This window comes from Lepidochelys kempii, chromosome 1, assembly GCF_965140265.1.
Source record: "Lepidochelys kempii isolate rLepKem1 chromosome 1, rLepKem1.hap2, whole genome shotgun sequence".
In the NCBI taxonomy this organism is placed as follows: domain Eukaryota; kingdom Metazoa; phylum Chordata; order Testudines; family Cheloniidae; genus Lepidochelys; species Lepidochelys kempii.
In genome coordinates, this window is record NC_133256.1 from 276,638,248 (window position 1) to 276,658,466 (window position 20,219).

Consider the following 20,219-nt stretch of genomic DNA (forward strand, 5'->3'; position numbering starts at 1 on the left):
GCAGAAAGCTGTGGTGGGCAACTTTTCCTTTCCTCACCTACTAAGTCCCACAAGTATATATGCTGCATACTATTTAACATCTACACGTCTACCCCGATATAACGTGGTCCTCGGGAGACAAAAAAATCTCATCACGTTATAGCGAACTTGCTTCGGACCCCTGTTCCTTGTTCCCTGACCGCCCCCTCCAGAGACCCCAGTCCCTAATTACCCCCGGGACCCCACCCCTTACCCAACCCCCCTACTCCCTGCCCCTGACTGCACCAACCCTGATTCACATCCCCCGCCCCATGATAGGCACTCACCGGCAGTGGTGGGAAGCAGAGCAACGCAGTCCCAGCCTGCTCCACTCCACCACCTCCAAGCCGTGGCGCTCCGCTTCCCGCCGCCGGTGAGTGTGGGGAGGTTGGGGAAAGGACGCCCCCCGTACTCACCTTCGGCGGGAAGCGGAGTGCTGTGGCTGGGAGCTGGCGGAGTGGAGTGGGCTGGGGCTGGGCTGCTCCGCTTCCCGCTGCCAGTGACTGTGGGGAGGTTGGGGAAAGGACGCCTGTGTCACTGGTGGGGTGAGGGGAACGGGGTGTTGGGGAAAGGTCCCGCACTCACCGGAGGCAGGAAGCGGAACGCCGCGGCTGGGAGCTGGTGGAGTGGAGCAGGTTGGAGCTGGGCTGCTCCGCTTCCGCCGCTGCTGGTAAGTGCGGGGGTGGGCGGTTCCCTTCCCCCAAGCTCCCTCCCCTGAGCGACATAGCTGGGGCCGGGGCAAGGGAAGCAGAGTGGGCTGCTCCCGGCTCCCCGCTAATCTCTCAGGCCACTCTGGGACTGTGGGGCCCCCAAAAGTGCCCCCTCACAGCTCCTGCCTCCCAGACCCTGGGGCGGGGGGAGTCCCTGACCACCCCCTAGACCCTCTGCCCCTTATCCAACCCCTCAGGCCCGGTCCGGGCCGGCACCCTTAACACGCTGCTCAGAGCGGCGTGTCAGAGCTTTACCACATTGTATGCGAACCCGCGTTATATCGGGGTAGAGGTGTATATGAAATTGCTGAGCGTCCATCATATCCATGACCAGACTGCTACCAGGGAGTAGAGGAGTGGCTGAAGTCACTTTGACCTGCTGCTTATGAGTCTGGAACCAGGAACAGTTGGACCAACAAGGCTCACTCACCAAATGAGTGTTTTGTATCATGGTGGATGGCACTAAAGAGGGGGGAAATTCCAATTCTTTAGTGCAAAAATAGAAAAATTTACATTTAAAACTTTTGAGATACTGTATTCTGTTTTATTTGCTATTTTTATGAGCCTAATGGAATGTAGAGAATGAAGTTCTGCTTCCCTATTCGTTACTGTTCTCGTCTTATCACTACCGTACAAGGAACACAACATTCCTGGCAACATGCAGTGCAGCTTTTAACTGCTCAGCATATAAAATCATGACTATTTTTCATGATTCATAATTGTAATAATAACTGGAGAGGTTATCTGCCTGAAGCTAACAATGGGGTGGGTAAAGAGCCCCTCAGCTTTGCTCTAAGGCTTCCCCTTCAGTCACTATTACTAAAATGAAAAATAAAATCCACATTAAGTATATATCAAAATCTAAGATTTGAACAAGATAGAAAAGATGAACCAAGTATTTGTAAATTATATGGTAATACACACTGAAAAGTACATTCTTACCTGCTTTATACCACAAAAATTTGCAATGCTGTCTATCAATTCTGACATTTTCTGCACTTCATGAGATTTCTTATTATTCATAAACTCATCTGTTTTGATTTCTGAGAGATCAGAAAAACAGAAATATTAATACAATTCAGACTGTCTGGCCTTCATAGTCCTCAGATGAGTCAACATCTATCCATAAATATATATTTTTAAAAAGTTCATATCTGAATATATCGGTGGTTTTGGACTGCAGCAGTTTTGTTTTCACTAAGAAGTTGTAAGAATGCTCTTATGATTATACTTCTGAATCAGAGATGATTTAGTGAAACTGAACAACATCAGAGCAATACCGGTAATATTGTAAGCAATACTAACAAAACACAGAATAAAATATCTAGTATGACAAAAAATTGCTACTATGAAATGTGATCTCTTATTCCTTCCTCCCCACAGGAATTTAGTTTAGCTCTTTTTCATGTACTTTACTACAACTACATTTACTTATACTCAGAGGAAACATAAAGGCAGTGTTGGGAAACATTCTCACAGCACAGTTTGCTGATTCTGGCACTTTAAAATGATGATCACTCTATTAATTCTGCTTGTTTGCCGATCATCTCACAATACACACACTTCAAGCCATTATCAGTTATACCGAGGAAATGGAGGCAAGAGAAGCACAATTCTTTACCTGCTCCCCATTTGTTGCAAGGGGTAGTAATCCACTACTGATCCTTACCAACAGAGTACTACCCTCACACTGGCTCAGCTGTCCTGAGGGGACAGAGCCAAGGCCCACTCCCTGACCATTTGCTTGGGGGATGGGATAAATAGCAGGCATACAACACCTGCTTATCCCTGCTTGCCCAGACCCAAGGACTAAGAGACTTTGCAGGAGATAGCTGTGTGTATAGAGGGGAAAAAATGATACCTGCAGGCCCACCGGCGGGGGTGGGGCCTGGATACTTGTCTGTGTGGAGTCACACATACAGAGACATAAAATACTTGTGAAGTAAGATATGCAGAACTGAACCCTGAGAGCACACTTACAGAACAGAAAACAAAACATAGGACAGTTAGAGACACTTTTCTGCATAACTAGTCAGATTAATACACCTTCCTCTTTCCTGCATTACTGTCTTAATTTGTCCAGAAACTGATAATCAGACAATAACTACGTTCATTCCTTAATCACATCATGCTGGGAACAATGCCCAATGCATTACTTATTTATAAAAGGTTGAACTGAGTTCATGAGAATCCTAGAGTTTTCCCCACTTTCTCCAAGATCCATAGGATCTCTGCATTTTTAAAACATCTGGTTCTGTATAACAAACTATTATGACAATACTTTGAATCTAATATAGAATCTATGAACAAACAAAAGAAAATCATAAACTTTAAAATTAACAAACAAAAGCATATGGGAGAAACCAATGTTTGTCATTTCATTTTTACTGTTTTATTGAGGACTTCTGAAGGTTCTCATTAAATGTAAAAATACTTGTTACGGCCCAGATTCTCCTAAAAAACCCAAAATTGTAACCATTCCAATTGAGAACTTTAGGGTTCTTCCCCCACACGAGCATGGTGCTGACGTAATCTTATGCTGAGAGATGAGATCTTGCAGCTTTTCTACATCTTCAGACAGGTTAGGATCTGAAGTGGGGGGGTGGGGGAGGGGAGGGGGGCAGCAGAGGATCACAGATACCAAAGTATCAGGATCTTCATTTCTGTGATTTTTAGAACTTTTTTCCATTTCAAAGACAACTTTCCCCAAATAATATATATTCTATTTCCCTGTTCAGATAAAATCCTTTGTTGACAAAAATTTAAGTTTTTCCCAAATAAGGGAAATATTGGGCAAATCTTGCTCCAAAACTAGCAATATTGTTATGAAATATACACCATATACTACCCCATGCACTTCAGTATAAATGTCGAAGCCCAGATGGGGGCATTTAAAATATTAAGTGAGCAGAGTCTGAGATCCCAATACTTAACCTGAATTGAAGCACTTTTGAAAGCAAAGAGACAAATCCTGCAGGTAGGCTGATTTACACCAGCTGAGGTTCCAACTCAAAATTAATGTCTTTTTCTATCTACACATTTACCTGCATATAAAAAGTGCTTATCATCATAGTTACTAATGGTCCATAAATGTCTTTATGTTCATTCTTCCCACTTTTTCCAGTCTGTCCACTGTGCTTACTCATCAGCATATGACCCAGAACATAGGGGAAAACGTGGAAAATGTAAAATTATTAGTTTAAATATTGGGTTTTTGTAAGGATTTTTAGTGACTGAAGGACTTTTTCCACTTTTCAAACATGCTGTTATAATAACTGATATACTGCAGTCTAATGAAAAAACATACAGATAGAGCCAGTGGAATACTGCAGGGGAAAACTGCAAAGTTTGAGGAAATCTGCAGGGAATTTTCCAGTTTAAAAAATAAAAGTCTTTCTTTAAAACACTTTTGCAATGCACTGTGCTGTTGTTCCCTCAAGATCTTGCTCATAATTACTCACCTAATTTAAGTGGCTATGCTTTTAGTCTCTCTTTAAAATGTGAATAATAGCTGACTCAAGCAAAAATTAGTAATTTTAGAAACAAAGAACCCTCTTCCTGAAAAAAGCTAAGACTCATTTATTCTCTGAAACATTCTTCCTACAACATGCTAACAACAACCTAAGTGTGATTTGTCTTATTTTGTACTGAAATGTATCTGCTGTACCTCTAGACTGTAAACTCTTTGGGTGTAAGGAGCTGTTATTGGTTTGGAAAACGACATTAATTGTACGATGCAATATACATCTACAATTCCTACCTCAGTAATTAACAGACATATATTATCCCACATATTGGTCAACTGAATTGCATGTTGAAGACAGGACATTTTGTGAAGTTCTCCTTGAAGAGTTTCCTAGGCAGTGTTCTGATAGAGAGCAGGATTTGTGCACCCTCACCTCCTGTGGAAAATGCAGAGGGTTTGACCCTTGAAACCAGCAGTTGTCTATATTCCTAAACGAACTTCAGGATCCACACAGGCTACGTCCATCTACACAGAGGCCATGTTCCTGTATACCAGCTTCTCCTCTTGGTCAGCACAGCTTCTGTAGGAGTCAGGTTGATGATGGAATTCCCTGCTGTACTGGCTGATGAACCAGAACCTCTGCTAAAGAAGGGTTTTGTGGAGATGCATGGAGGGGAAAGGTGGGTAAATTTATATTGACTAGGGCAGCATTAATTTGTGGAGGGTAAAATGACATCTCTGGGTCCATTTCTCCAGCATGCTGCCCTTCCTACATTCAGACCCTAATCTCCTACCAAGAGGAATTCTCCTGTTCCAAATCCCCTCCTCTGGACCAGGATCTTTTACATTCCACACCCTGAGGTCAAGGAAGCTGGAGATCTGATATGGCCCACAATAAGCTATGCCAGGAAGCAACGGAGAACCATGCTAAGACCTGGATTCAGAATTGCACTCCAAATGGCCCTGTCCCCAATATAGCTTTTAAGCCCTATTAAAGATTTAAGGATTGGATTTTCAAAAGCACTTTAATGACCTGGTGTGCTCCTTTTCAAACAACCCACCCTAAAAGTTGTTACTATTATGTGTATCCATATTACAAGGTTTTAAAATTATTTCACAGGTTAGAGAACTCTGGAGGTGTTTCTGTCTCTCAAACATCTTTTTCTCATGACAAGGAACATTACAAAAGACATTGGAACAATAAATGGAATTATGCTGAAGAATAATTTTGCATAATATAATTGACATTTTTTCTTTGTATGTAAGGCCCTCTTTAAAGATTCTAATTTGTTTCTGAACATTTCCCATAGGATAGCAAATGTGCATCTTTTCTGAAATACAGGAATGAGTCCAGGAAAGTCTAAAAGAAGATTAAAGATCTCAGTTTTCATAAGAAAAAGTCCCATATTACAAATCTGTAGCTTGGTACTTTGTCTCAACCAGATGACAGGTAATTCATTTAGATTAAGGGGTCTTCACTGACTTGTTGGCAACACTATACAAAGGGCTCCAATTATAGTAAAACAGTTCAATACATGAAATATTTGTAATATTTCCTATAGTATAATAAAGAACAGGATTACAATTACTATATTACAATCACAGAGCTCATTCACAGTGTATAGAAAACAATTATTAAACAATTATTATTCTATCCTTTAATGTAGATGTTTAGCTCTGTACAGACATAAGGAAGAAAGATGCTTGATATATGGGTCGGGGGGACTGGCAAGCTGGTCCAAATGCTGGGGACAGCAGCAAAAAAGGGTACAAAGTCAAGAATGGGAGAAGCAGGGGAAAAAAACATTAATTAGAAAGAATTGAGCATATTGCAGGGCCTGAGAGAGCATGTGTCAAGGTTCCTTCCCCACTCTGAACTCTAGGGTACAGATGTGGGGACCTGCATGAAAAACCTCCTAAGCTTACTTTTACCAGCTTAGGTTAAAACTTCCCCAAGGTACAAACTATTTTACCTTTTGCCCTTGGACTTTATCGCTGCCACTACCAAACATCTAACCGGTATTATTATTATTAGGAAAGAGTCCATTTGGAAACGTCTTTCCCCCCCAAAATCCTCCCAAACGTTACCCCCACTTTCTGGGAAGGTTTGATAAAAATCCTCACCAATTTGCATAGGTGACCACAGACCCAAACCCTGGGATCTTAAGAACAATGAAAAAGCTTTCAGTTTCTTAAAAGAAGAATTTTAATAGAAGTAAAAAGAATCACCTCTGTAAAATCAGGATGGTAAATACCTTACAGGATAATTAGATTCAAAACATAGAGAATCCCTCTAGGCAAAACCTTAAGTTACAAAAAGACACAAAAACAGGAATATCCATTCCCTCCAGCACAGCTTATTTTGTCAGCCATTTAAAGAAATCAGAACCTAACGCATCTCTAGCTAGATTACTTACTAAGTTCTAAGACTCCATTCCTGTTCTGTCCCTGGCAAAAGCATCACACAGACAGAGAGAGAAAGAGAGAAGGAGAGAGAGAGAGAGAGAGAGAGAGAGAGAGAGAGAGAGACTTTGTTTTTCCCTCCCTCCCCCCCCCCCCAGCTTTTGAAAGTATCTTGTCTCCTCGTTGGTCATTTTGGTCAGGTGCCAGCGAGGTTATCCTAGCTTCTTAACCCTCTACAGGTGAAAGGGTTTTTCCTCTGGCCAGGAGGGATTTTAAAGGTGTTTACCCTTCCCTTTATATTCATGACAGCATGGAAAAGGAAAAAAGAGCCAAGATGCAAGCAGAAAAAGAGCTGCACATATATAACCATAAAGACAAGGATAAAAGGCTTCAGTTGGATGCAAGGAGGAAGAGAAGCCAGTGAAGATACTCAGGGAGGGGACTGACACGTTCATAGCACCAGAAGAGGAAGATGATTTTAGCTGTAACATTTTGGATAGTCTGGAGAGATGAAAGACAAGGAATTTGGACAAAAAAAATTACAGCAGTAAATGGAATAAATGGCCAACCCCCATTATTAGGATGGTGAAGAAGAAGTGATTTTAGAGTTTAAATACAATGTACAGAGTGAAGAAGATTAGAAAACAAAGGTAGGAGAGCACTGAGCGCCTGGATGTGAGCAGTTAATGAGAAGTGTCAAAGACAATGCCAAGATTGTGAGCCTTAGGGAGGGAATGGATTTAATAATTTTATTAAGATGATGTTAAAATTAAAAAAAATGGTACAGAGTTTAAGCGTAGAAGTTTCTGGTTATCAGGAAATAAGATACAGATTACCAAGGGGTACGAAGTTCGGTTTACAATCTGATGGCATAAGGAATACATAATCTGTAATATCCCCGATTGGGGGTAAAAGGTTAACGGGTCAAAGTACAGACATTGAGACATGAGGGTATGTTGTTCATATAATGGCTATGTTCACATGTGGAGTATAATGAATGGATACGATGATGAGGATGGATTTACCCGCATTTGGTGAGATTTAATGTTCAGTGAGTTTATGGTTCCAGTTCATATGGTCCAATGGAAAAAGTCTCTTGGTCCCTTTCTCATAGTTGATGCAAGATGTCGTTCCGGCTCACACCTCCTGGTACTGTCGGTGGCCGGTGATGTGTTCGACGTAGATGTCCCTGGACCATCGGATGGTGTCCGAGACCATGAGGGGCCGCATGAGCCATACGTAGCGTCAACTGATCCCACAGGTCCGCAACACACACTCGTTGCAGGGGTCCCAGGTGCCCAGGGCTCCGACGATCAGGGCATCCATCTGCACCTCGTAGCCCTTCTCTCTCAGGGTGTCGGCCAGGGGGGGGCGTATTTTTCCAGTTCATGAGCTCAGGCTTCGCGGGAGGCCGGGGTCCTGTTCTCAAAGGAGACTGTGACGTCGACGAGGACGATCTTCTTCTGGGCCTCGTCGGTGACTACCACGTCAGGTCGCAACTGGCTGTCAGTACCGGGGATGGCGCAGTTCACGGCGACCTCCCCCAGGCGTGGTGCGATGGCTTTCACCAGGCGGTTCTGGATGGCATTGTGGTGCAGCTGCCAGACTCTGGAGTAGGGCTTGCAGCTGCACAGGACATGGGGCAGGGTCTTGTTGGAGTAGCCGCACTTCCTGCAACGCTTGTCTCGGTTTCTGTGGCGGACGGCTCCATTGAGTGGGACACAATCGAGCCGGGCACAGTGGATGAACTGCCAGTCAGCGAAACGGGTGAAGCCACCCCCGGTGAGGAAGTAGTTGCTGGCGTCCCACTTGCTGGTCAGTTCGAAGGCTTTACCCTGGTCCAGTTTATGCTTCAGGGTTTCCATGTACAGTGAGTGGATGGCTGCCTTCAGGGTCCTCTCCAGCATGCCTCTGGCACTCGGGGTGACGATGGTGTTGTCGTCGGACCTGATCTCCGGCACCTGGACTCCCAGCTCCTGGCACCACTCCCAGTGGCAGCCGATGCACTTCCCCAGGCGACGCGTGGCATACACTTGAAAATGATTGCGATGAAAGGCAAGTAAAGAATAGAGGACAATTTCTGATCTGTTAAACCAAGATAAATCTGGAGTAACTCCAGCGCAAAGAATTCACCTTTCACGCCGCTTTAATTCAATATAAATAACTGCAGTTAGTGGACAGACTCTAGACTTATACCAGTGCACTTGAGATCAGACTCTAGCCCAAGTAGAGAGATGAGGAATAAGGAAGATCAGTTCCTTTTGCGGTGTCAATTCTGTCAATCCTGTCCAATCCAGCAATGCACTTAACCACGTGCTTAACTCTGAGCACAAGAGTAATACCATGTTTTCAAGTTATGTTAAGCCCTGATACACTTAAGCATGTGCCTAACTTTAAGGATGTAGTAGTAGTCACGTGAAAACCAGTCTGACTACTCACACCCTTAACATTAAGCACATATTTTGTTTGTAGATATAGACTGTTCCTATATGTCTGATGCTCCTGGACCATCAAAAAGTAGTTGAGCAGAATGCCTCAGAACATACATGCTCAAATGAAATTTTAAAGTAAAAGTTTCTTTGCCACAGGAATACGTGGTTGAGTGTTCAGCATGGGCTCAGTTAATCAAGGGAGACAGTCCAACAGACACTTACATTCTTTCTCATGTACATTGTTATAGTGGCTCCAGGTTTGTCAGTGAAGGCAAGGAGAATGTGCAATTTCCCCCACACCATATATGAAGTTCCAAAATAAGCAAGATTATATTAAGGAGTGCTAAAAAGTCTTAGCAGATGTCTACTGGGCATGCTGTAAAGGGATATTAAATCACTAAATGCTTTTGTTTTTATTCTCATAAGGCCGTACTACAGTAGGGGCTGTACAAACACATAAGAGGACACAGTTCCAGCCCCCCAAAAGCAGTTCACATGCACAATTGTCTGCACCTTCTGGGTTTTCTGTAGAGGTCTCTTATCTGAATAGAGACCTAGACCCATTAGTATCTGCTAAGATGAATGAATCCTTGTAACCATGCGGAATCCTGCTGATCTGATGAAAATTCAAAGCCCTTGTCTGATGCTTCAGATAGGAGACGAGATAACAGCTTGAGGTGATATAGCTAAAAGCCATCCTAGTGAAGTCCCCAACAAGAGTAAAAATACCAATCAAAACTTACTTTCCTCAGGGAGAAACAATAAGGGAATAGAACTAGATGTTTGCCGAAGTACTGAACCATGTCTAAGCTCACGAAAGCTTATGCTCAAATAAATCTGTTAGTCTCTAAGGTGCCACAAGTCCTCCTTTTCTTTTTGCAGATACAGACTAACACGGCTGCTACTCTGAAACCTCTAATTCCCTTCTGTCTGCCTTCCTAGCTAGCCCCTTCTAAGGCTGAGTCTTAGAAACATCTACAGGCATGGGAGTGCAGTGACACCTTCTATTCAGATTTCAGGAGGGAAAAAATCATATAAATCTGTGAACTGGAGTAAGTAGCTACTAATAAAAGTAAATTGAGTAGTAAAGCAAGAGACTCATCTAACCTTAGCCATCACAGCACCTGCTGAAAATTTTTGTAAGATAAAATAAATTCCAATATACCACATCTCTCGTGTTGCTTTCCACTCAGTGCTCCAAGCATCTGTTCTAATGGGGTACACACTTCAAGGCTTGGCAAGGAATGATATTTAGCAGCAAGGGCAAAGAACTGCACGTTGACCAGCTTCAGAGAATTTTCACAGAACACGTTGGAAAACTTGCAGTTATCTGTGTGGAAAGTGGAGGGAAAAGTTACATGTTAACAATAATTAACAATGAAAAAAGCTCTTCTACTCTTGAATGAAGAACAATAAACAACAAATAAGAAGTACAAAAGATTATTAATATTTTGCCCTTCAGAATTGGACAACTCATTAGACTTCTTCACATTTAAATTTTCCTTATAGAATTTAGGCCAGATTCTGCACTCAGTTACACTAAGGGTATGTCTACACTACGGAATAAGGTCGAATTTATAGAAGTCGGTTTTTTAGAAATCGGTTTTATATATTCGAGTGTGTGTGTCCCCACAGAAAATGCTCTAAGTGCATTAACTCGACGGAGTGCTTCCACAGTACCGAGGCAAGCGTCGACTTCCGGAGCGTTGCACTGTGGGTAGCTATCCCACAGTTCCCGCAATCTCCGGAATTGGAGATTGGAATTCTGGGTTGAGATCCCAGTGCCTGATGGGGCTAAAGCATTGTCGCGGGTGGTTCTGGGCACATATCGTCAGGCCCCCGTTCCCTCCCTCCCTCCGTGAAAGCAAGGCAGACAATCGTTTTGCGCCTTTTTTCCTGAGTTACCTGTGCAGACGCCATACCACGGCAAGCATGGAGCCCACTCAGGTAACCGTCACCCTATGTCTCCTGGGTGCTGGCAGACGCGGTACTGCATTGCTACACAGTAGCAGCAACCCATTGCCTTCTGGCAGCAGACGGTGCAATATGACTGGTAGCCGTCATCGTCATGTCCGAGGTGCTCCTGGCCACGTCGGCCAGGAGCGCCTGGGCAGACATGGGCGCAGGGACTAAATTTGGAGTGACCTGACCAGGTCATTCTCTTTAGTCCTGCAGTCAGTCCTATTGAACCGTCTTATGGTGAGCAGGCAGATGATACGGATTGCTAGCACTTGTACTGTACCATCTTCTGCCGGGCAGGCAAGAGATGAGGATGGAGAGCAGTCCTTCTGCACTGTCTGCTGCCAGCCAAAGATGTAACAGATAGATGGAGTGGATCAAAACAAGAAATAGACCAGATTTGTTTTGTACTCATTTGCTTCCCCCCCATCTAGGGGACTCATTCCTCTAGGTCACACTGCAGTCACTCACAGAGAAGGTGCAGCAAGCTAAATCTAGCCATGTATCAATCAGAGGCCAGACTAACCTCCTTGTTCCAAAAAGAACAATAACTTAGGTGCAGCATTTCTTATTGGAACCCTCCATGAAGTCCTGCCTGAAATAGTCCTTGATGTAAAGCCACCCCCTTTGTTGATTTTAGCTCCCTGAAGCCAACCCTGTAAGCCATGTCGTCAGTCGCCCCTCCCTCCGTCAGAGCAACGGCAGACAATCGTTCCACGCCTTTTTTCTGTGCGGACGCCATACCAAGGCAAGCATGGAGGCCACTCAGCTCACTTTGGCAATTAAGAGCACATTAAACACCACATGCATTATCCAGCAGTATATGCAGCACCAGAACCTGGCAGAGCGATACCAGGCAAGGAGGCGATGTCAGCGCGGTCACGTGAGTGATCAGGACATGGACACAGATTTCTCTGAAAGCCTGGGCCCTGCCAATGCATGCATCCTGGTGCTAATGGGGCAGGTTCATGCTGTGGAACGCCGATTCTGGGCTCGGAAAACAAGCACAGACTGGTGGGACCGCATAGTGTTGCAGGTCTGGGACGATTCCCAGTGGCTGCGAAACTTTCGCATGCGTAATGGCACTTTCATGGAACTTTGTGACTTGCTTTCCCCTGCCATGAAGCGCATGAATACCAAGATGAGAGCAGCCCTCACAGTTGAGAAGCGAGTGGTGATAGCCCTGTGGAAGCTTGCAACGCCAGACAGCTACGGGTCAGTTGGGAATCAATTTGGAGTGGGCAAGTCTACTGTGGGGGCTGCTGTGATGCAAGTAGCCCACGCAATCAAAGATCTGCTGATATCAAGGGTAGTGACCCAGGGAAATGTGCAGGTCATAGTGGATGGCTTTGCTGCAATGGGATTCCCTAACTATGGTGGGGCCATAGACGGAACCCATATCCCTATCTTGGCACCAGAGCACCAAGCCAGCGACTACATAAACCGCAAGGGGTACTTTTCGATAGTGCTGCAAGCCCTGGTGGATCACAAGGGATGTTTCACCAACATCAACGTGGGATGGCCGGGAAAGGTACATGACGCTTGCATCTTCAGGAACTCTGGTCTGTTTCAAAAGCTGCAGGAAGGGACTTTATTCCCAGACCAGAAAATAACTGTTGGGGACGTTGAAATGCCTATAGTTATCCTTGGGGACCCAGCCTACCTCTTAATGCCATGGCTCATGAAGCCGTACACAGGCAGCCTGGACAGTAGTCAGGAGCTGTTCAACTACAGGCTGAGCAAGTGCAGAATGGTGGTAGAATGTGCATTTGGACGTTTAAAGGTGCGCTGGCGCAGTTTACTGACTCGCTTAGACCTCAGCGAAACCAATATTCCCACTGTTATTACTGCCTGCTGTGTGCTCCACAATATCTGTGAGAGTAAGGGGGAGACGTTTATGGCGGGGTGGGAGGTTGAGGCAAATCGCCTGGCTGCTGGTTACACGCAGCCAGACACCAGGGCAGTTAGAAGAGCACAGGAGGGCGCGGTATGCATCAGAGAAGCTTTGAAAACAAGTTTCATGACTGGCCAGGCTACGGTGTGAAAGTTCTCTTTGTTTCTTCTTGATGAAACCCCCCCCGCCCCTTGGTTCACTCTACTTCCCTGCAAGCTAACCACCCTCCCCTCCTCCCTTTAATCATTGCTTGCAGAGGCAATAAAGTCATTGTTGCTTCACATTCATGCACTCTTTATTCATTCAACACACAAATAGGAGGATGACTACCAAGGTAGCCCAGGAGGGGTGGTGGAGGAGGGAAGGGAAATGCCACACAGCACTTTAAAAGTTTACAACTTTAAAATTTATTGAATGCCAGCCTTCTTTTTTTTGGGCAATCCTCTGTGGTGGAGTGGCTGGTTGGCCGGTGGCCCCCCCCACCGCGTTCTTCGGCATCTGGGTGTGGAGGCTATGGAACTTGGGGAGGAGGGCAGTTGGTTACACAGGGGCTGCAGTGGCAGTCAGTGCTCCAGCTGCCTTTGCTGCAGCTCAACCATACACTGGAGCATACTGGTTTGGTCCTCCAGCAGCTTCAGCATTGAATCCTGCCTCCTCTCATCACGCTGCCGCCACATTTGAGCTTCAGCCCTGTCTTCAGCCCGCCACTTACTCTCTTCAGCCCACCACCTCTCCTCCCGGTCATTTTGTGCTTTCCTGCACTCTGACATTATTTCCCTCCACGCATTCGTCTGTGCTCTGTCAGTGTGGGAGGACAGCATGAGCTCAGAGAACATTTCATCACGAGTGCGTTTTTTTTTCTTTCTAATCTTCACTAGCCTCTGGGAAGGAGAAGATCCTGTGATCATTGAAACACATGCAGCTGGTGGAGAAAAAAAAGGGACAGCGGTATTTAAAAAGACACATTTTATAAAACAGTGGCTACAGTCTTTCAGGGTAAACCTTGCTGTTAACATTACATACATAGCACATGTGCTTTCTTTACAAGGTCACATTTTGCCTCCCCCCACCGCGTGGCTACCCCCTCAACCCTCCCCATGGCTAACAGCGGGGAACATTTCTGTTCAGCCGCAGGCAAACAGCTCAGCAGGAACGGGCTCCTCTGAATGTCCCCTGAAGAAAAGCACCTTATTTCAACCAGGAGACCATGAATGATAACACAGAGAGATAAAGAACGGATGTTGTTTGAACGCCAGCAAACATACACTGCAATGCTTTGTTGTACAATGATTCCTGAGTACGTGTTACTGGCCTGGAGTGGTAAAGTGTCCTACCATGAAGGACGCAATAAGGCTGCCCTCCCCAGAAACCTTTTGCAAAGGCTTTGGGAATACATCCAGGAGTGCCGCGAATGCCAGGGCAAATTAATCCTTTCACATGCTTGCTTTTAAACCATGTATAGTATTTTAAAAGGTACACTCACCGGAGGTCCCTTATCTGCCTGCCGGGTCCAGCAGGCAGCCTTGGGTGAGTTCGGGGGGTATTGGCTCCAGGTCCAGGGTGAGAAACAGTTCCTGGCTGTCGGGAAAACCGGTTTCTCCGCTTGCTTGCTGTGAGCTATCTACAACCAACCTCATCATCATCATCTTCATCTTCTTCGTCCCCAAAACCTGCTTCCGTGATGCCTCCATCTCCATTGAAGGAGTCAAACAACACGGCTGGGGTAGTGGTGGCTGAACCCCCTAAAATGGCATGCAGCTCATCATAGAAGCGGCATGTTTGGGGCTCTGACCCGGAGCGGCCGTTCGCCCCTCTGGTTTTCTGGTAGGCTTGCCTCAGCTCCTTAAGTTTCACGCGGCACTGCTTCGGATCCCTGTTATGGCCTCTGTCCTTCATGCCCTGGGAGATTTTGACAAAGGTTTTGGCATTTCGAAAACTGGAACGGAGTTCTGAAAGCACGGATTCCTCTCCCCATACAACGATCAGATCCCGTACCTCCCATTCAGTCCATGCTGGAGCTCTTTTGAGATTCTGGGACTCCATCATGGTCACCTCTGCTGATGAGCTCTGCATGGTCACCTGCAGCTTGCCACGCTGACCAAACAGGAAATGAGATTCAAAAGTTAGCAGTTCTTTTCCTGTCTACCTGGCCAGTGCATTTGAGTTGAGAGTGCTGTCCAGAGTGGTCACAATGGAGCACTCTGGGATAGCTCCCAGAGACCAATTCCATCAAATTGTGTCCACAGTACCCCAAATTCGACCCGGCAAGGCCGATTTAAGCGCTAATCCACTTGTCAGGGGTGGAGTACGGAAATCGATTTTAAGACCCCTTTAAGTCGAACTAAAGGGCTTCATCGTGTGGACGGGTGCAGGTTTACATCGATTTAACTCTGCTAAATTCGACCTAAAGTCCTAGTGTAGACCAGGGCTAATATAAATCTGGGCTAAATCAACTCACTTCAGCAGAGCTCCTTCAAAGACAGCAGAATTTGACTAAAGTGTCAAATCTTCTCTCTTGTTTAACCTCTTGCCTGCTGTAAATGACCTCTCTCTCTCTCTCTCTCTCTCTCTCAGCACTGCGTATTACTGAACTCTGAACCCTAATTAAATTTTTCTTCCCAAGTCAATTCCCAGAGACATCTTATATCAGTGAAGAAATATAATCATTAAATTTACAAATTTTACTGACTTACAACCATTACATTTATAAACTTTCTCAGCTGCTGTATAACTCTGAATTTCCAGTAAGAAATACATTCAGCCCAAACTCTAGGTATGATTCTAGCTTAGGTTCCCAATTGTCAGTGCACCTGAACAAAGCATTCTGTTTGTTAACAACATCTAATTCATTCAGAGGAGGGCTGAAAAGGTGGCAAATTTTCAAATGATTTTAAAACATGACCTGTAAATAATAACTGACACTGAATTAGAAAATAAATAATAACTGACACTGAATTAGAAAATACTGTAGGCTTCAAATTAACCTTCAGAAAAAGAAGTTAAATTTTATTTAAACAAGAAACAGAATACAGGCAATCTCTCACTTTTTGTTCTGTGTTTGCACATGGCCTAGCACAATGAGATACTGGTCCATGACCAGAGTTTCTAAGCGCTATGATAATACAAATAATTATAATAATAACAAACTATAAAAGTTATTTATAGTGGTCAATGTCTAGAAACAGTACATCTCGCAAAGAAGACAAATAACCAGCTTTCTTCATGATATAACAATCATGGCTCTGAATATCAGCCTGCAGTGATCTGCCCTATGAGTTGTCCCTCTTTTGCCTTAAAAAAAGTCACCTCCAGGACTCTATCAGCCAATGTATTGAGAATTCGAATGCTGTTACACTCAGGTTTTCTATGCAGTAAAGAACAGCTCTTACATTAGGAAAAGTTATTTATGGCCATTCAAATTCTAATTTTAAAAATAAAAGTAGTCTGCTACCATTGTTCTAAGTCCTAAAGAATTTTACTACCATTAAAAAAATAGCTACTAAAAGCTCTAGAGCAGTGTTTCTCAAAGCTGGTCCGCCACTTGTTCAGGGAAAGCACCTGCCGGGCCGGACTGGTTTGTTTACCTGCCACATCCGCAGGTTCGGCCGATCGCGGCTCCCACTGGCCACGGTTCGCCGCTCCAGGCCAATGGGGACTGCGGGAAGTGGCACGGGCCAAAGGACATGCTGGCCGCCCTTCCCGCAACCCCCACTGGCCTGGAGAGGCGAACCGTGGCCAGTGGGAGATGCGATCGGCCTAACCTGCGGACGCAGCAGTTAAACAAACCGGTCCGGCCTGCCAGAAGCTTTCCCTGAACAAGCGGTGGACCGGCTTTGAGAACCACTGCTCTAGAGAGTCCATTTCATACTGTTTTCTATATTTTTCCAAGATAATTTATGTAGAGAAAAACAGAAAAGAGAATATGAAAGGGGATCTCTAGAACTTGTAGTAGCTATTGTCTTTTATTTATTTTAATGATAACAAAACTCTCTACTTAAATGAATGAACTTCAAATCATAGTCCAAATATACTCCCTTTTCAATAAGGGTGTATGTGAAGAATCCATTTGGGTTCTGATCCAAGCCCTCTGATATCAGCAGTATTCCCATTGTAAGAGAAAGACATACTGTATGTAGGTGCTGTGCCATTTTTTCTACCTACCGTTGTTAGCACACCTCATGCTGGATGTGCAAATACTGCATAACAGGCAGGAGTGCTAGCACCATATTACGGCTGAATGACGCTTCTCATTACAAGACCCTATTTTCAGTTCCTTATAACTTTGCCAAACGTTAACAGTTTCAGCTGAAATTTTCTGTGCCAGGTGTCTACCTCAGCTGGATATATTTTCATTTTAGCTCAGAAAAATTGCAGCAATTTCAAAGAACAGGGCTAGGGCAAAATGTATTGATATGCTCATATTAAAAAATTCTGGCAACCCTTTTCTTTAAATTAAGCACCCATGCTTTGGATTATGGACTACACATTTTAGATAGCCTTTGTGTCAGGGATATGCCTGTGCCAAGTCACAAACCTATGAAAAAAACTGCAATGTGCACAAGCTCAGTAGAGATTTCCTGCAGCTTAACAGTAAAATCTCCTAAAATTCCATTTACACTGTGCATGCTCCAGTGTCCGACAGCTCTTAGTGATGATCAAACTGTGCATGTGTCATCCCCACAGAGCAACAACATGCTCCAGTCTAGTGTTATGGAGGCTCAGAAAGACTTTCTCTGTAAAGGCCTCTCTCAGCTGCTCTGGGGTGAGGCCAAGCACTGGAACTGACAGTAGGGAATCTCTCTCTCTTGTGCTCTCAATGACTCCTTGCTGGCACCCAGGCAGTGTGGAGTAGGAACTAATTTGATTTGACTTTAGAGGGGACAAAAGCCAGATGAAGGGGGGTGGGGGAGAAGAGTAGACTGGGATAGGGAGTCTGGAAAGACTGGGACTTGGTGGGGGAAGGGAGTAACTGTGACAGGGAGTTGGAAGTAGGGAGATTGGAACTAGTTGAGCAAGGAGATTCGGCGCCTGTGGGCAGGGTGAAGGTGGGAGAACTGGGACTAGCAGGACAAAGACCCTTGGAATGGAGAGACAGAACAGACAAGGGGAACTGGAACTGATAGGGCAAGGGGAATCACAGACAACAGTCATGGGACAAGGAAGCAGGAGTGGGGAAGAGTCAGTATTGGGAGCATGACAGATTGGTGGGGATGGGGCAGTAGAGGTCAAGCTTGGTGGAAAATGGGAGGAGAGTCTGTGCTCTCTAAGGAACACTCCCCTTCAGTACATGGAGTGGAACACAAGATTCCTGAGCCTCAGCATTTCTCTGTTGTTAGCAAATATCTGTGAAAACCATTAGCAAAGTGCGTATCTCATCCCCCTCTAGTGCTGGTCCACATAGAAGACCATAACTTACTATTGCTACCGGTTATTCAATTAACTCAAGTGGCAGAGGTCCATGCTGTAGATCTAAAGGTTCCAACTTTGCTGACGAACCATGTGGGTGTCAATATAATGCCACATAAAGGAATTTCTGTTTCCTCAGTTTGCTTTATTAAAACTGAGGAAATTATACACAAAGAACTGTTAGAAGGTTGCAAAGTTAAGCACTCAAAAGTTAGAAAGTGCCAGAATTAAGGATGCCTGTGCACATCCCACTGTGTATACATATTATTTTTCCTCCAGACTCCGTCCCCTTCAGTGTACATGCTGGACCTGCTTTGGGGTTTAATCAAGGTAGTGTAATAAAGGAGAATGCTGTCCATAGAATCCCTGCCCCATTTGTGTCAGAATCTGTAAGGTGTGTAGTGAATAAGAATGAGAACTACAGGAAAAGAAAGGACAGCCTCATTGTTAAAACACTGAATACTGCCCTAGAGAACTGGATTTCATCCTTGCCTTTGCCACAGAGTTCCTGTGTGATGCTAGGCAAGTCACCTAATCAAAAATTTCACAGGTTATTAGTATATGTTCCTTATTTACTGGGTCTCAACTTGATACCTTGGGATCTGATGTGCAGAACTGCTGAGCATTCATAACTGTTAATGGGAGCTGTGCTTTGAATATATAAAGTGCTATATTATGCTAAGTACTCTGAAAAAATCAGGTTCTAGGTGTCTCAAACTGGGCACCCAAACATAGTCAAAACGTTTGAGTTCAATCTCTCTATGTCTCAAGTCCTCATCTGTAAAACGAGAACTATGCCAACCCCTTTACCTCACAGAGTCATTGGGAATATAAACTGTTTGTGAAGAACTCATATACGAGATAGTGATGAGTAAAGAAAAGCCCATGAGGAAATCAATAATTCTGTCTGCAAAGTAAAGTTTGAATGGTTCCACACACTAAACAATAAGGAGAAACAAAAAATTGATAGCTGCTCATTCAGTGAGCACTATAATCTGTCTACTGAATAAGGTAGGGGTCCTGAGGGAAAAAATATATGTGATCATGAAATTAAGGACTGTACTATAAATTAAGGATACGATTTAGTCAAGGTGGTCAAGGATTCCGTGACTTTACTAGACCTCCATGACTTCTTTGGCTTCAGCTGTCAGTGGCTATAGCTGGGGCTGTGCCCCCTTCTCCCTTGACTGTAGCCAGAGCTGTGTGCCCCCTGTCATGGCTCTGCGTGCCCCCTTGTGGATGCCCCTGGGCCTGTGCCCACCCCTGTGGTAATGGGGCTCAGGCAGTCAGTCCACCCATGGAACTCCAGCTGTCATTTCTCCCCCGACTCCTCCCCCAGCCCTCCCTCCTTGGTTATTTTTAGTAAAAGTCACAGACAGTCATGGCTCTCGTGAATTTTTGTTTAGTGCCCACAACCTTTTACTAAAAATAACCATGACAAAATCTTAACTTTAACCATAATTTATACACACAAGACGGCCATATTAAGGTTTCGCAGGCAACCTTCATTCTGGCATTTTCTAACTTTTGAGTGCTTATCTTTGCAAATTTAAGAAACTTCCTTTAATGTTGTGTGTGTAATTATATATAGATTCCAATAGCATTCCTCATGAGAAGTTTGTTACAAAGGGACATAAACAAAAGTGCTAAGCAGAAAGATGTATCTAACTTTCTTACCAGTTCCATGATTAAGTGTTTATTTTCAAAAAAGAAAAGGAGTACTTGTGGCACCTTAGAGACTAACCAATTTATTTGAGCATAAGCTTTCGTGAGCTACAGCTCACTTCATTGGATGCGTCCACTTTATGCAACCGATGAAGTGAGCTGTAGCTCACGAAAGCTTATGTTAAAATAAATTGGTTAGTCTCCAAGGTGCCACAAGTACTCCTTTTCTTTTTGCGAATACAGACTAACACGGCTGCTATTCTGAA

The 20,219-nt window shown here is 44.4% G+C and overlaps 1 protein-coding gene across 3 annotated transcripts in view; it reads right to left on the minus strand.

Annotated features, from left to right (window-relative positions):
- The window catches only part of METTL25 (methyltransferase like 25), a 105,543-nt gene that overhangs the window by 71,060 nt on the left and 14,264 nt on the right, over positions 1–20,219 (minus strand). For all 3 annotated transcript variants that reach the window (XR_012156728.1, XM_073327623.1, XM_073327622.1), the window contains 2 exons: positions 10,195–10,359; positions 1,671–1,771 (listed from right to left, as the gene is read on the minus strand). Coding sequence is in view for 2 of the 3 variants with exons in the window: in XM_073327623.1 (XP_073183724.1) it covers positions 1,671–1,771; positions 10,195–10,359 (266 nt within the window). In the remaining variant the exon portion in view is untranslated. The remainder of the gene's footprint in view (positions 1–1,670; positions 1,772–10,194; positions 10,360–20,219) is intronic.